Raw genomic sequence first — 15490 nt, 5'->3', positions numbered from 1 at the left:
GCCCGGGGGGGGGTGTCGGGCATAAGTTTGGAGCATGATTGCCAGCGTATATCCTGGGGCAGTTGAGATAAAGGAAGTAGATTTACAGGATCCTCGAGGTTGGGACAATGGTAAGCCAAGGTTCTCTTTTGCCCCCAGCAAAGCGTCATCCTTGGGGCAGCTGAGCTCCTGGAAGGAGGTCACTCTGTCGTCTCCAGGACTTGGCAATGGGCTATAGGCAGTAGGGAATTTAATTTGTCATTTACCTTAGTTTCCCACATCACCACGGCAAGCATTTAAACCCCTTTCCTTTGTTCTTGGGTAGCCAGGAGTGTCCGAGGAATATCAGACATATTCCACCTGGTCGGGGCTGGGGGGGGAGGGTGGGGAGGCCAGCCTGTATTTGGCCCTCAGCTGGCCCCAAGCTCCCTCATCAGAGGCTTCAGCAAAGCCTTTATTTATGAAAACTCATCATTTGCATCCAGCTTCTACTACATCAAGCCAAGATAGTGTGTGGTGTGGGAAACAGAGGCAGAAAGAAATGGCAGATAAAATTCAATTTCCTTATAATCTGCAGCCCGTTGACAAATACTTGAAGCAGGCAGAGCATAACATTCCTCCAGGAACTCCCCACCATCTTAATGTTGATGCTTTGCTAGGGGGAAAAACAACCTGAGCTGGACAGTAGCTGGGCCTCCAGGATCCTGTGTCTTTAGCATATGAAAATCACTTTGGAAACTTCCTCTTGACTTTACCTCCCCCAACTCCAGTCTCTTCTCATGGTTCGATCCTGGGGCAGCTCTTTCTGCCCGCGGGTCCTGTCCCCGTGCTTTGATAAAATCACCTTTTTTGCACCAAAGATATCTCAACAATTCTTTCTCGGCCGACAGCTCTGAAACCCCACCACTCCAACACCCCATCGGTGTGGGTCCCAGTCGTTGAGGATCTGGGCAAACACAGACTTCTGCCTAGTTCCGAAGAGGAGCACAGCAGTGGGGAGGAGCTGGTGTCGAGAACACGTGTGCCCTTTGATATAGTCTTTATGTGTGAGAAGTGGAGCTCGATTATTATCTTAGCTGAAGCACATCACAGATACTCATCTGGGAAGGTTGAGATAAGTCACAGGAAACAAATGGCCAACCCGGGATTCCGAGCAGAGTCTTCTTCACGCATCATACATCAGAGAAGGTCACTGTCTTTGAACGCTGTGAATTCGAGACCACGCCGCAGAAGGCACAACCACCCATTTGTGTGTGCTGAGGAGATGCATAGGTAGGAAGAAATCTTTTCTCATCTTTACCCCATGCTTTGTCTCTGAGAAGGCGTCTAGGTGGGAGGCATACAAGTGTCTGGACTATGGGGCATTCCGTAAGTTGAGCTAGAGAAAATTTGTGAATGGAAAAATCTTGCTTGAAATCTTGCTGTGAGCGGGCAGTTGCTTTTGCTTCTGGAATATGAGCGGAAGGTAAATATCTGGCTTTCAGTCTTACAAGGTTTAGAGTCTCTGCTTTAGGATCAATAACTGTGTGCACATTGCCAAGGAGAGGCAGCTGGAACGCAGTCTAGATTATTCTGAGCTGACTGCTTGGGTAGGTATGGGAACCGGGATAGAAGGAAAACTCTGGGTTATGCCAGAGACACCAAATCCCCTGTCCCTGGATTTTGCTGAGGAACAAGGAAGATATTTAAAAGTGAAATGCTGAGGGGGCGCCTCAGTCGATTGAACGGCTGACTTTGGCTCAGGTCATCAATCTTGCAGTTTGTGGGTTTGAGCCCTGGGTGGAGATGGCCGCTGTCAGGGTGGGGCCTGCTTTGGATCCTCTGTCTTCCCCCCCCCCCCCCACCCATTCCTCCCCCACTTGCTTTCTCTCTCTCTCTCTCTCTCAAAAATAAATAAACCTTTAAAAAAAAGTGAATCCATGCTGAGAAGTGTTTTCTTTCCTGGTGCCAACAGAAACACAGGGACATTTGAGGCAGAGACAGCCCGGGACTACACGATAAACCTTCCTGAAAGTGAGAGTATAACCCAACCACACTGGCCAGGTACCTGGGTTTTGCCCTCGCAGCAGCAGAGTCTGCTGCTCTTCCTGAAGGGGCAGCCCCAGGTCTTAGGGGTGAGTGGGCCCGAAATCAGAGTGCAGGCTGTGGGGAGGGGCAGGCTTCCTGACACAAGACTGGGGTTTCCTCGCAATACCCCCCTTCTCTAGATCATCGACGGTGGTCGTGAGCTGAATGGAACCATCCTGAACGTCACAGACCTTACAGATTCAGGAAGTGGAAAGAAATGGTGGAAAGCTGTCCACCACTGGAATTAAAAAAAAAAAAAAATTTCTACTTAGGTAGTAATTATAGGAATAAATACTTTCAGACTAACGTCAGTGTCCTGCATTGGACAAGGAAAAAGATTCGCTCTGTAGACTGTCACCTTCCTGGGACCTTCTCAGGCTTGGGGTCTCAGCGGTGGGAAGAAGTTAACAGGCACTGATCTGAGAGAGAATCTTCCTCCTGAGAAGCTGCCCCTCATAGGATGTCTCTTACCTTCCAGGTGGCTCAGATCCTGATTGGGCTGATAATAATGTGCCTGGGTGTGACAATCAGTCCTTTCCCCCTATATGACTATGATTCTCAATTTTGCATTACCACTGAAATACGCTATCACCTATGGGGACCCTTCTCTGTGAGTATTAGTGATTGTTCCAGTGTTTCAAATTTTTCAAGGGTCTTCAAGACCTTCATCCTTGTCTCTCAAAAACCCATGCACTGCTGTTTAGGTCCTAATCTTGGGCTGACTGGGTAGATAACACTGGCAGGGGAGTGGGGGAAATCAGGTGGATGGGACAAGCTCTGAGTGGGTTTTCTCTCTCTGGTCAGTTCTTCATATCTGGAGCACTGTCCATTGCTGCTGGAAGGAAAGTAACCAAGGGTTTGGTAAGTGTTTCCTTGCGGAGGCTCGGATGGGTCTAGTGAAGTAAGGAGCTGTTCAGCTATGAGGCTAAGGCACCTACAACTTGCTGGTTCTCTAGAGAAGGACCCTAGAAGTGGTTCCAGGGGGGTCCCTAGAAGTGCTTCCTTCGTGGCACTTAGGCAAGAATGATGGGCTTAGCTCTGTGCTCTGTGAGGTTCCACGTGCCCACGTGCTTGCTATACGAGAGCGCCTGAGGGAGTCAAAACCACGACTTTACCAGAAGTTCCTTTTTAAACTGGGGAAGATCTCCAAGTCAACTCCCAGACTCAGCTCAGGTGAGCTGAATGTCCCCGACTGGCACATCTAACCTGGGAAGAACACGAGAAAGGTTTGCAACAACTCTTCTCTCTTATTCTCCTTCAGATCCAAGGCAGCCTGGGAATGAATACAGTCAGTGCCACCGTAGCAGGCATTGGCATAATTGTGATAATTTTTGAAGAAATAATCACGTATGACACAATGATGTGGATGTCTTCCTATGCAGTTGCATTTATAGTAAGTATATCCGGTCCCAGTCATGGAAACCTGTTAACTGGTTTTGTTTGAATTTCTCTCTTAATTCTCACCATGGAATTGGCAGCCGTTGCTTACTTAGATTCTGGACACTCTCCTGAAGGCTAAGGGACCTAGCCTTTTGCGTCTTGCTGGGAGTACTGAGCAAAAAAAAAGTTAGCTTTTTAGTACCATTCGTGTCTGAAGGCCCCGATGTGTGGTTGGTGAGTGGAAAATTCTGCAAGAACTCAGTTTTCCCTGGGGCACTTTTCTCTTGATTTGAAAAGCCATCCGAAGAGAAAAAAGAAAAACAGGTGTTCCCGGTGCTCCAGGAACAACCACCTGATATGAGTGGGGAGGGTGTGTTGGTATTTGAATTGCATGGTGCAACCAGAGTGAGGGAGAAGTTCAGAGGGTTAACTGTAGGGTGTCGTGTGTCATAAGGAACAACGGCAGACGGACCAAAGGAGACGTGTAAGGCCCGAAAGTCAACACTGGTCATGAAAGGTGGGTAGCAATCAGGCAAACAAACCACCAGAAATCAGTATGGACACGCCCAGACTTACCTGCCATTCTAGACCCTGTGAGTAAGAGTAGAATTCCAACGATCCATTTTCAAGTTGTTTGAATTGGGAGAAAATTCAGGAATCCCTCCTAAGGAAAGGGGTTCCTAGTGCCAGATGTGAAATTTTGCTAACAATTTTCTCTCTTACAATACCTGCTTTTCTGTCTTCTATAGCCTGTGGGGGTTTTCCATGTGTTTTCCAGGGCATGCTAACCGGACTGCTGCTCTTGTCTCTGGCGGAAGGCTGCATTGCTCTGGCTCTCTCCATATTTGTGTGCAGGGCGGCCTGTTCCGTCAACAAGGTGAGTGTTCTGGGTCTTTATGGGGTCTCTCTCTCTCCTTCTCTCTCTACTCTGCTTCGTTCTCTGTGTGTCCTCTATTCTTTTTGTGGGGAAGATTAGGAAGAGGGAAAGTGCTGTTCCATGTATAAAGTCTTTATCTTCTTTGAAGGAAGTGACACAGGGGGAGACACAGGGAAATAGCCAACCACACTCAGCCAAAGAACTATCCCTAGACACTGAAGAGTCCTCTTTTTCTCAAACGAAGGTCACTTCTGGCATTGTTGAAGAGGTGTAGGGAAAGGAAGGTTAAGGCAAGAATGGGAACCTAGACCTGCAAAGTATCAGGATTCAGAAGGAAGGTGCTCAGTGACCGTACGGTTTCTAAAGCAAATGAGATGACTTCTTTCTCCCTATTGTCGACTACAAGAATCTAATGTTCTGATTTTTCCATAGGTGGTGGTTTTCTTACCAAATAATGACAACAGCCCCTCTCCTGACCATTTGTATGATGAGGTCGCATTTCAATAGATCCCTGTGGTGTGGCATTTCCAGTCAGTTTGACCTATCGAATCTCCCTCAGTTGGCTGTTTACCACATGGGACTAAGACTGAGAGTACAACACAGGATAATAAAGACTGCTTTTATTTGCTGATGAGGATTATTCTTTTGATTCCCCGCCGTAAGATCTACCAGCTTTTCAAGGAATCAGGAAACAGTGTCATTTTAAGGTCTCCAAATCTGTGTAAATGGAAATAAGTTGCTTGATTCAGATTTTCTTGTATCAGTCCATGTCGTGCCGAATCTTTCACCAGAGGAAAGAAGTCCATGTTGGTTACTTCTTATTCCAACAGCTCCATGTGTCCCTAGTTTTTTTTAAATTCTGCCCCTCTGGATGAAGATCCAGGACATTTCTACTGCCAATGAATTCTTAGCTAGCGTCAAACAGAATATAACCTATATTTTTCTTCCTATGTTCCTTGATGACACTCTCAGACAAGGGCAGTGTGGTATTCAGAAAAATCAGTCCTCAAAGCTCTTTAGATCCTGATTCCCAGAACCATTAAATATGTTACATGGCAAACGGGAGTCAAACATTGCAAAAAGAATTAAGAAGATTACTAATCCTAGATTGTCTTTCTGGCCCAATAGAATCACACAGGTTCTTAAAAGTAGATAAATTTTCTGGTTGTGGTCATGGAGAGTGATGTGACAATCAAAGAGTCACAGATGCAGTGTGAGAAGGGCCTGGCCCCCCACTGCTGGCTTCGAAGGGGCTCAAGCCAAGGACTGTGATTATATTGGGCCCAAGAGATAATTCAGGAGAATGTCCCTTTTTTTTTTTTTTTTTTTTTTAGAGAGAGAGAGAGAGAGGGCACAAGTGAGTGAGGGGCAGAGACACAGAGAGAGAGAGAATTCCATGGTGAACAGAGAGAGAGAAAGAGAGAGAGAGAAAAGCAGGGCTCACCTGAAGCAGGGCTCGAGCTCATCCCATGTGGTACTTGAACTCACAAGCCATTAGATCATGACCGGAGCCAAAGTCAGATGTTTAATGACCGCCCAGGCACCCAGGAATCTACATATTTTAAAGCGAGATGTAAACAACCCTTTACTAAGCAATCCTTACTTGTCCTGTTTGAGGAGACACTGGTTTGTCTTCCAGTTAATAAACGATGGGTGATCCAGATGTACATTGTGGGGAAAATCCATGATGCTGGACCAATAATCTTAAGTGATCTTAAGGGGGAAAAAAGGTAAAATTGGACTCATAACTCACATCATTAAAAAAAGGCAATTCCGCATGAATAATGGATTAATTTAGAAAAGAAAACCACTACAAAGTCTATAAGGCAGTGTAGAAGGATATATTATTATGTTGAGGCACAGAAAAATTTGTCAAACAAGATGCATAAAAGTTGCCCAAAGTATGTTTTATACCGTCCGTGAAAAATTAATTTTTCAATTAAAAAGAAATATAGAGTGAAAAATCAAGAAGTAACTTTCTAGAGTATAATTGTAAGACACAAAACATCAACAGGATTAATGTGCAGAGTCTTTACAGATGGCCCCAAACCAATTTAAAAGGCAAACATAGAAAAGGGCAAAAAATATTAACAGGGACTTCATAGATGTGGATATGCAAATAAAAAAGAAACACAAGAAAATTCACCTCATCAGTCTTCAGAGAAATGTCGGTTAAGTCCATAGTGGGGCACAACTTCCCACTGACTGGGGAACCTGGTAACTCCAGCTGTTGGCGAACATGCAGACCAATGTGAATATTTGCTCTTATTTTGAAGGAGACATTTGATTTAAAAAAAGCACTTCGGAAGACCACTTTACGTTTTCTCATAAAGTTGCATACTGCATTTCCTAAGAACCAGTTCTTGCACTCCTAGGTATAGACCCAAGAGTACACTTGTACTCATGTAGACTGGGAGTCAGGCACCGCAAGGTATCTTCAAGGAAGGATAGCAAACAATTGAAACAATGCAAACATCCATCTATATAGCATGGTGGATTATATATATATATATATATACACACACACACACAAGTACAAATGAAAAATTTGTCAAACAAGATGTCAAAAAAATTTTATTCATTTGTTTTTATATTTATGTATTTGAACAAATAAATAAATGGACACACACACACACACACGAGAGAGGAGGATATGTACACACTTAGGAACATTATAAAGCAGTGAAAATTAATGAACCACAACTCCATGTGGCAACCTCAGTAGGTCTATGATGGATGAAGCGAGGAAGGGGCCCTAAGTAGAACGAGGAGGGACACATCAGAGGAAGCAGAGTAATGGCGCATATGGTCTATCCTCACGGGGAGATGCCCAGACCACGGAGAGAGAGGATTCTGATTATTTTTGAAAATGATAATTAAGCCTACCCCATAATTCATGTTAGAGATTTCTTCATTATTTTTCTTTTCTTTTTATTTTGTTTCATATCCTTCAGTTAATCCAGTTATGAGAATCTTTCTGTAAACCACCAGGCCATGATCTTTATGAGAATGTGCGTATTTGCAATGCCAGCTCCTTAAATGCCTCAACTCACATTTCATTGGCATAAAGCATACCAAAGGGGTTCTCTATTTCCTATGAAAAGCTAGTGTTGTTTTATAAAGAACAGTGCATGAGTAGATTCCCCCACAATAGATGGACTCGGGCATGAACTATAGTCAAACTACTTATGAATGGTGTGACTTTCAACAGTGGTTTTTTCTTTTAAGTTTATTTATTTATTTTGAGAGAGGGAGAGAAAGAGCAGGGGAGGGGCAAAGGGAGAGGGAGAGAGAGAGAATCCAAAGCAGGCTTCGCGCTAGTAGTGTGGAGCCCGACACGGGGCTCAAACTCACGCATTGTGAGACCGTGACCTAAGCCAAACCCCACGGGTCATCCAACTCAGTGAACTGGCTGAGCAACTCAGGCACCCCTTACAGGAGTAGTTCTTATCTTTGCTAGATCTGAATTCTCCCATCTATAGAACAGGGGTAACTATTGGGCGGTGTGGTATGGCTGGAGGGTTGCTTTCTCTTCGAAGGGTGTTTCCTTCCAGGGGGAGGGAGCTCCACCAGAGCAACATTTCTGGCCTTTTTCTTATCCATCACTTCCTACTTCCGCAGAAAGGAGGAAGCAGTCTGTTACACCAGGGAGGAGGGACCTGGCATCATGTAGAGAGTTACTGCTCCCTATGGAAAAATGGGCTGCTGCCCGTGATGGTGTGCTAACCCTGTGTGGGGCCACCCCTGCCATGACTTTGCATGGTTGTGTCATTCTGAGACCCACTCTTGGGAAATCGAGCAGCCACCAGTTATAAGCCACATCTACCATTGTCAGACCTTTTGATCTTCTTCTGTTTTACTTGATTATTTTTCAAGAGGGTAGAAAGATGATGAAGGAAGATAAATAATATTTATCGGGTATTTCTCAAATCTCAGTACTTGGTGCTTAAGTCCGGACCACTCAAAGGAGAACAAAACTACTATTTTGGGTAGAGTAATGCACACAGATGGTAACCTCCTGCAGGGACGTTACCTTTTTGGAGGAATTACCTTTTTGCTGCCCTGTAGAAGGGCCATGCAGGGTTTCTTCTAAGATAGCCATTGAGAGTATAATATCATGGTCCCTTGGTGGCTAGTTATATCTATAAACTATAATAGAACCAATAAGGGATATCTATAACTATTTCTGTATCTGTCTATGTATTCATGTATCTATCCATCTATCTATCAAGAGAGGAGAGAGAGATTTATTTCAAAGAACTGGCTCACACAATTATCAAGGCTCGCAAGTCCAAAACCTGCAGGGTAGCCCAGTAGTTTGGAGATCCAGCCCAGGGAAGAAAAGATGTTGCATTTTGAGTCCAAAGGCAGTCTGCTGCTTTCTCTTGGAAAGTCAGTCTTCTTTCTGCTAAGACTTTCAACTGCTTGGACAAGGCCCACCCACATTACGGAGGGTAATCTGTCTTACTCAAGTCCACCAACTTAAATGTGAATCTCCTCTAAAAAATGCCTTCACAGAAACATCTAGAATAATGGTTTGATCAAATAATTGGGGACTGTGGCCCAACCAAGTGGACATAACATTAACCATCACAGTAAACAAGTGGGAGGAATTTCTCAGTAAAGAAACTAGCTAAACATGCCAAAGAAGACAGTAGGCTATCGGCTGTTGCAGGAAGAAAAGCGTTCCCTAGTAGTCTTTCACACATCAAGGAGGAGAAAATTATTTTTTCCCTGCAGCTCAGGAGAGTCTTCTGTGTTTTCTGAAGCACTCGTGAGCTTGTAATTCAAATGGGCAGTCTGGTCTGGGAAGGCATCCAAGAAGAACATGCACTGAGAAGCAAACAGAATAGGGCAATCTACTGAATTTGAAACCCCCAGGCTTGTACAGAGGCTCAAAAGTCATACTCAAAGATTATAACTGGGGGCGCCTGGGTGGCTCAGTGCGTTGAGCGTCTGACTCTTTATTTTGGCTCAGGTCATGATCCCAGGGTTGGGGGATTGAGCCCTGTGTCAGGCTCTGTGCTGAGCATGGAGCCTGCTTGGGATTCTCTCTCTCTCTCTCTCTCTCTCTCTCTCTGCCCCCTTCTCCCTCTTGTGCACTCTCTTTCTCTCTAAAATAAGATTTAAAAAGAGATTACGTCTGTGCATTTCTAAAGAGTATACCACTTTTAGATAGGCTGATAGACATTTACTGTTTCCCGAGGTAATATGCAGGAGAAAGGTCAGTGTTAAGCCTCTAAGGGAAGGCCTTCAGATGAAAACATCCTGATAGCCTCTCGGTGTCAGAGAAGGAAGGCACAACTCAAGCACCTGATAAAAGGTGCTTCTACAAAGGAGATGAATTGAGATACACACAAATCGCTGCAGCATATGCCTCTGTGGACAGAGATGGGGGAAGGAAATGCTTCTCAAAACCTGGGGCATTCACGAGTTAAGAAAGGTAATGTCTTGGGGCGCCTAGGTGGCTCAGTTGGTTAAGCATCTGACTCTTAATTTCGGCTCAGGTCATGGTCTCGTGGCTCGTGAGTTCGTGAGCCCCATGTGCTGGGGCTGACAGTGCAGGGGTTGCTTAAGATTCTCTCTCTCTTGCTCTCTCTGCTCCCCCCTCCCCGTTCTCTCTCAAAAATAAATAAAATTAGAAGAAAGAAAGAAAAAAGAAAGACAGTGGCTTGAAAAACTCACGGTAGAAGCGTCAGGGACTTACTAGGGCCTTGAGCCAAATATGAAACAGGGGTTTCAGTGTAGGAATTTGGCGAGGGTGATTCTCCAGCAGAAACAAGTGATGTGGTCAGGAAGCCACCGTCCAGGTAGGCAGGTTTCATGGGCTTAAATAATCCCTGGTTAGGAAATGGAAGCATTTATTGTGGTATAAAATTAAAAATGGCCGGAGAGGCCCTGCCAAGACACAGAATGCAAAGACAATACAGATATGGGGGGAGAATGAGAAATCACTGCATTAACCTGGGTCTTCCCTCACTTCCTGTTTTCATCCAGACTTCCTGCTGAAAAAAGAAAAATTCCTGGAGGCGGAGCTAACCACTTTGGTCGTTGGATGGCATGAAGGGGGCCGTATTAGACACTGAGCCTGGGTCAGGGAGAAGCATGCCAGACAAAATTTCAAATCCCCAAGGGTGACAGCAGAGACAAGATCGGGAGTTCAAGGTAGCAAGGGTGAAATGGCAAAACCAAGGAATTCATACTGGGAGAAACGAGAGGCACAGATGCGAGCAGTGCCCCGGTGCGTTCTTACGCTGGTGCAGTGCAGTGATGTGTGAGCCTGTAGACATGACTTCGGATGCTTGGACTCCCGCAGAGGACGAAGGGCCACCGTCTGGGAAGGGGTGGTCGGCCATCAATGTCTCCTTTCATATCTTCTCCAATGGCAAATCCAAGAGCGACTTCTAACTAAGCCCATACTGTATTTTTTTTTCAATTTTTTGAAGTGAAAGTCACATAACATAAACATTTCTCCCCCATTTCTCCCCTCCCTCAGGCCCTGACAACCACCAGTCCACACGCTGTCTATGTGGGTTTACCCATTCTGCATATTTCCTATGCATGGAATCATACAACATGTCTGGCTTCTTACACTTAGCATAATGTTGCAGCTCATATGTATTTTAATAGGAATTTAAATAAAGCATGGAATAAGGCAAAATAGAGAGCTAGTATCAGGCCTGATAGAATATTGGCTAATACTCACTGAGCTTTTAGCATATGTCCAGCTTTGTAGATGTATAAAGCACCTTGCAGACAAAATGTACTTTGTAGACAAAAATCTCATTTTTCCTCAAAACGGCCTTCTGATACAGGTCTACTATTGTCCTCTTTTAGAGACCATGGAGATAATAAGTAATTTTGCAAGATCACTAACGGTCTAACGTTAGTTAGATGTAGTTAGATGTAGTTAGTTAGATGTAGTGCTAACGGCACTAGCATCTGATTCCAGGGCTCGTTCTTTTAAAAGTCATTCTTCACTTCAGTGGGTGTACCTTTAATTGCAGAACTTAAGAGAAAGTCAGTCTTGAATAAAAGTGGAGGAAGGAAAATGAGATTAGTTACAGGAGAGCACTCTTTGCTTCCAGATTGCCTTTGCATATTCAACTGGCCCATTCTCATCTCTACATGTATCTAATGTGTATAGATATATTATCGGTTTTTTATATTCTCATAAGGCAGGTGACGGGTCCTTTTTCTCTCAGAGCAAATCGTTCCTGAGATCAATATGTACCTGTGCCTGTTATTTGTTTCCTGTAATAGGATCAGAGTCAGAGTGACTGGGTTTATATCCAGCCCACATTATATCCAGCCAGGGCCCTAGGAGATGATGGACTAGAAGCACATTCCACACTGAAGCAGGCTGTCTACAGTCAACCTCATTCACTGACAACATAGGGAACGGTCATGACACTGGCCCTACAGAGTTCCATTATTCTTGTAGACCAAGGACGTCTGCATGTTTTCCATTCCTCCCTTTTTGGAACTGTTGTTTCCCACCCTTGACTATACACGAATTAGAGTAGGGGGCGATGGAAAATAAACGGATTTGTTGTTGGTGTTGCTGTTTTTTAATTCAGAGGTCTCTGACTGTGAGGAATAACAGCCGGAACAGATGAAGCAGACTACATACACCCAAAGGTTCCGGTTCTCAGGACGAGTATGTTGACTGGGTGGAGTTGTTTCCTTTGATGAGAAGAGTGAGTATGTTTTGAGATGGGAAAATGCCAGTAGGTAATTTTGCCAACAGAATGACAGGTGGTGGAGAAAACTCACTCTTGCTCAGAGTCTATTTTGCCATCCATTCTAGACACAGAGTTAACTACATTTTAGCATCCTCTGCAGGCAGTTCTATACTAAGACCTTATTCTGGAACATTACTGACAGGTCTGGAGCATGGACTCCCATGGTGACCTCCTCTGTTGTGCCTTCCTTACAGTTTACTAACATACGTATAGGGTTCTAAGGAATGGTGAAGGCCAGACGGTTGAGGTCAGGGTCACTGGGTCACAACCTGGGGAAGAGCTGCTTCTGGCTAGGGGTGCTCAATGTGAATTATTGTGTGCCTGAGAAATGAATTTCTATTATGTGTAAGGAGTTAGACTTCCATATGTCTGTTTCAGGGTCTACCCTCATCACACCATTTTCTACTTCCTGCATACCATGTGTAAGGCACTTAACTTCTCTAGATTTCTTGTTCCTAACTGGTAAAAGCATTGTTTATAGGCACTGTCCTCGGATAAGAGTTGTGAGGATTGATTCATTTAATAGATTTGAACTCCTTAGGACAAATCTTGGTCCTCAATATTATTCATTATTTCTTAAGGAAACCCCGTTTGATTTCCAGAATGCTCAGTCTTCAGAAATACCCCTTTGTCTTTGTTTTGTTTTGACTTTTTTCCTCTAGTAATTTTCATTTTGAAAACATTTCCCATTTAATTTTTTTAAAAAATTTTTTAACGTTTATTTATTTTTGAGACAGAGAGAGACAGAGCATGAACAGGGGAGGGTCAGAGAGAGGGAGACACAGAATCTGAAACAGGCTTCAGGCTCTGAGCAGTCAGCACAGAGCCTGACGCGGGGCTTGAACTCACGGACCGCGAAATCATGACCTGAGCCGACGTCGGCCGCTTAACCGACTGAGCCACCCAGGCGCCCCAACGTTTCCCATTTTAGATAGATAGCTGTAACTGGGACCTCTGATTAATGGTTTGTTTTACTCTTAATTGAGTTGTTGTTGTATCTTTCAAATTCTATAAACGATCAAGGCTGCAAGAAGGCCTGCTTCAAGGGACAGTCCAAAGATAGAAGATATCTAAGAAGATTAGTATGCCCTGTTTACTTGGTGGTGAAATATTCTGTAGCTGATGGATGGCATGATTTGCTCACGAGAGTTAAACAATCTTATATATACATCTGACACTCACAATCAGATTAGGCCCTAAAAGGGGAACCTTCCAGCGTACCTCATCTGCACTAAGGAACACAGAAGATTTAAAAGTAGCATTTGCCATCTCTTGGTTGCAGGACCGGGGAAAGAATCAAGCTAATTTCCACTTCTCGCTCTCTTAGAGAGTCAATAACATGCTTGGTGGAGACCCACCCCGAGTGAGTAGTCCTGGGGCAGAGATAGCTCCTCCCTGTTGTCTGGATATTTGGAGAAGAGCTGTTTTCCTCTAGCGGGAGATGAGTTTAGGGAACTAAAGCGAGGTGTGATAAGATCTCACCCTCTAGATCAGGGGAGTGGATGGGTTGTGTGTAACCTGATACAACCTAATCTCCATTACGGAAAGCTAGAAACACAGGACTGAGCAATCGGGGTCTAGTAATATGAGGAAGACTTGGAGCCTGAATCCAAACTTTTTGAAGCTACCCAACCAGATGGTAATGGTGTCTCACCTGCCAGGAAAGAGCATGTTCTTAGTTTTACAAGTGACAAGGGGTGATTTCTGAATTTCTGTAAAGAGAGCACTGATTCTCATGAGAGTAAAGGCAGCTAGAAAAGTTGTCTGAAGAACTGTCTTCATCTTAGCCATCTATCTATCTTCCGGCTTCTGTTTTCTGGAGGAATAGTCCTCTGGCCTGTGAATAATGTCTTAAAAACAGAACAAAACTCTTTATTGAGGTACAACTGGTGTATAAACACCACCATTGTTTTAAGACTACCATGCAAAAAGTTTTGACTTATATACACAACCATGAACCATCATCACAATGAAGATAATGAACAGAAACATCACTCCCCCCAAATTTCCTGCCCCTCCTCACCCCCATCCCCATTACCATAAATTATTGATCTGCTTTCTGTTGCTATTTTATATAAATGGAATCATACAGCATGTAGTTTTTCTGTCTTCTTTCACTTGGTGTAATTATATTGAGATTCATCCATGTTGCATTGTCTACGGACGGATCATTCCTTTTTACTGCTTGGTGGTAGCATTCCTCTGTTTGGATACGTTACAATCTGTGTATTCCCTTGTTAACAGACACTTGGAGTGTTTCCGGTTGAAAGCTATTACGAATAAAGGTGCTATGAACATTTGTGTACATATGCCTTTGTGTTAACATATACTTTTATTTCTCTTGGGTATTTACCCAAGAGTGGAATATCTGGGTCATTAGTATGTATTCAGATTTTTAAGAAACTGCCAAAATGTTTTCCAGTGTGATCATTTCACATTCCCACCAGCTGCGTATGAAGGTTTCTATTCTCCACATTCTTGCCAATACTTGTTATGATCAGTCTTTTTCATTTTAGCCATTCTGATAGGAGTATAAAAGAATCTCATGGTCTTAATTCGCATTTCTTAACAACCAGTGATCTTGAGTACCTTGTCACGTGCTTATTTCTAATTGCTACATCTTCTCTGGTGAAGTGAAGATTCACCAGATCCAATTATTTTTCACATGTATTACTTGGGTTGTTTGCTATTTTGTTATTGAGTTTTGAGAGTTCTTTATGTATCCTGGATACATGACTATTGTCAAATATATGTTTTATAAATATTTTCCCCCAGTCAGTGGCCTCTGTTTCCATTGTCCCAAGAGTGTCCTTTGATGAACAGAAGTTCTTAATTTCTTCCTGTTAGAATGCCAGAATGACTTCTTAAATATACTGCAAGACTCTGTCATACTCTGGGGAGTTGGGGCTTTGTCCTTTAAATGGCTATATGTATCTCTGAGCCAGTGGCTATTATGTATTGTTATAACCCTAATGGATAGAATACGGTGACCCCTCTCAAGAAATATCCCAGTGATCCATTTGTAAGGTTTATGCTTTTCCCGGAAGTTTGTTCTCTGCTGAAGTAGAGTGTTGGTTCCTATGAGGGAGGGGTGAGGCATTTATCAGGTACACCGTAAGGGTTCCACCAAAACTAGTAACAGTGAGTCATTTTGGAATCTTCAAACCAGTGAATCAGAAGAAAATGAAAGAAGGTACTCTATAGAACCCACTTTCTTCAAGGAATTAGTATTGCTCTTAAGTGATAGGGGTGTAAAGGATTATGTCAGGAACTCATGGGATTCACCAGGATGCCTCCTGATGTTTCCATGTCTCGTAATAACCACAAATAGGTAAATGGAACAACCATGGCCTGGAGGAGGCATGAAACCAGAGGCTCAGACCTCTCAAAGGAGGATGTCTGGGCTGCCCTAATGGAGAAGAAATTGAGACAATCAGAAGTA

General features: G+C 43.8%; 1 protein-coding gene across 1 annotated transcript; it reads left to right on the top strand.

The window, feature by feature from the left end:
- The first annotated feature begins 1131 nt into the window (after positions 1-1131).
- LOC112852161 (membrane-spanning 4-domains subfamily A member 4A-like) lies at positions 1132-4935 on the top strand. Its single transcript, XM_025915658.2, has 7 exons — positions 1132-1251; positions 1934-2093; positions 2525-2656; positions 2851-2907; positions 3308-3439; positions 4205-4303; positions 4736-4935. The coding sequence occupies exons 1-7, from the start codon at positions 1244-1246 to the stop codon at positions 4808-4810; spliced, it is 663 nt and encodes a 220-aa protein (XP_025771443.1). The 5' UTR covers positions 1132-1243; the 3' UTR covers positions 4811-4935.
- Positions 4936-15490: the final 10555 nt, after the last annotated feature.

This window comes from Puma concolor, chromosome D1, assembly GCF_028749965.1.
Source record: "Puma concolor isolate L17-30 chromosome D1, mPumCon1.1.hap2, whole genome shotgun sequence".
NCBI lineage: Eukaryota > Metazoa > Chordata > Mammalia > Carnivora > Felidae > Puma > Puma concolor.
Note: the sequence above shows the minus strand (reverse complement) of the source record. Positions and strands in the feature narration are given on the sequence as shown.

Bases quoted from the DNA above. Each gene is read 5' to 3' on its own strand.
- LOC112852161 (XM_025915658.2), top strand. The intron at 2,657-2,850 runs GTGAGTATTAGT...CTCTCTGGTCAG, and splicing joins ACCTATGGGGACCCTTCTCT to TTCTTCATATCTGGAGCACT. The intron at 4,304-4,735 runs GTGAGTGTTCTG...ATTTTTCCATAG, and splicing joins CGGCCTGTTCCGTCAACAAG to GTGGTGGTTTTCTTACCAAA.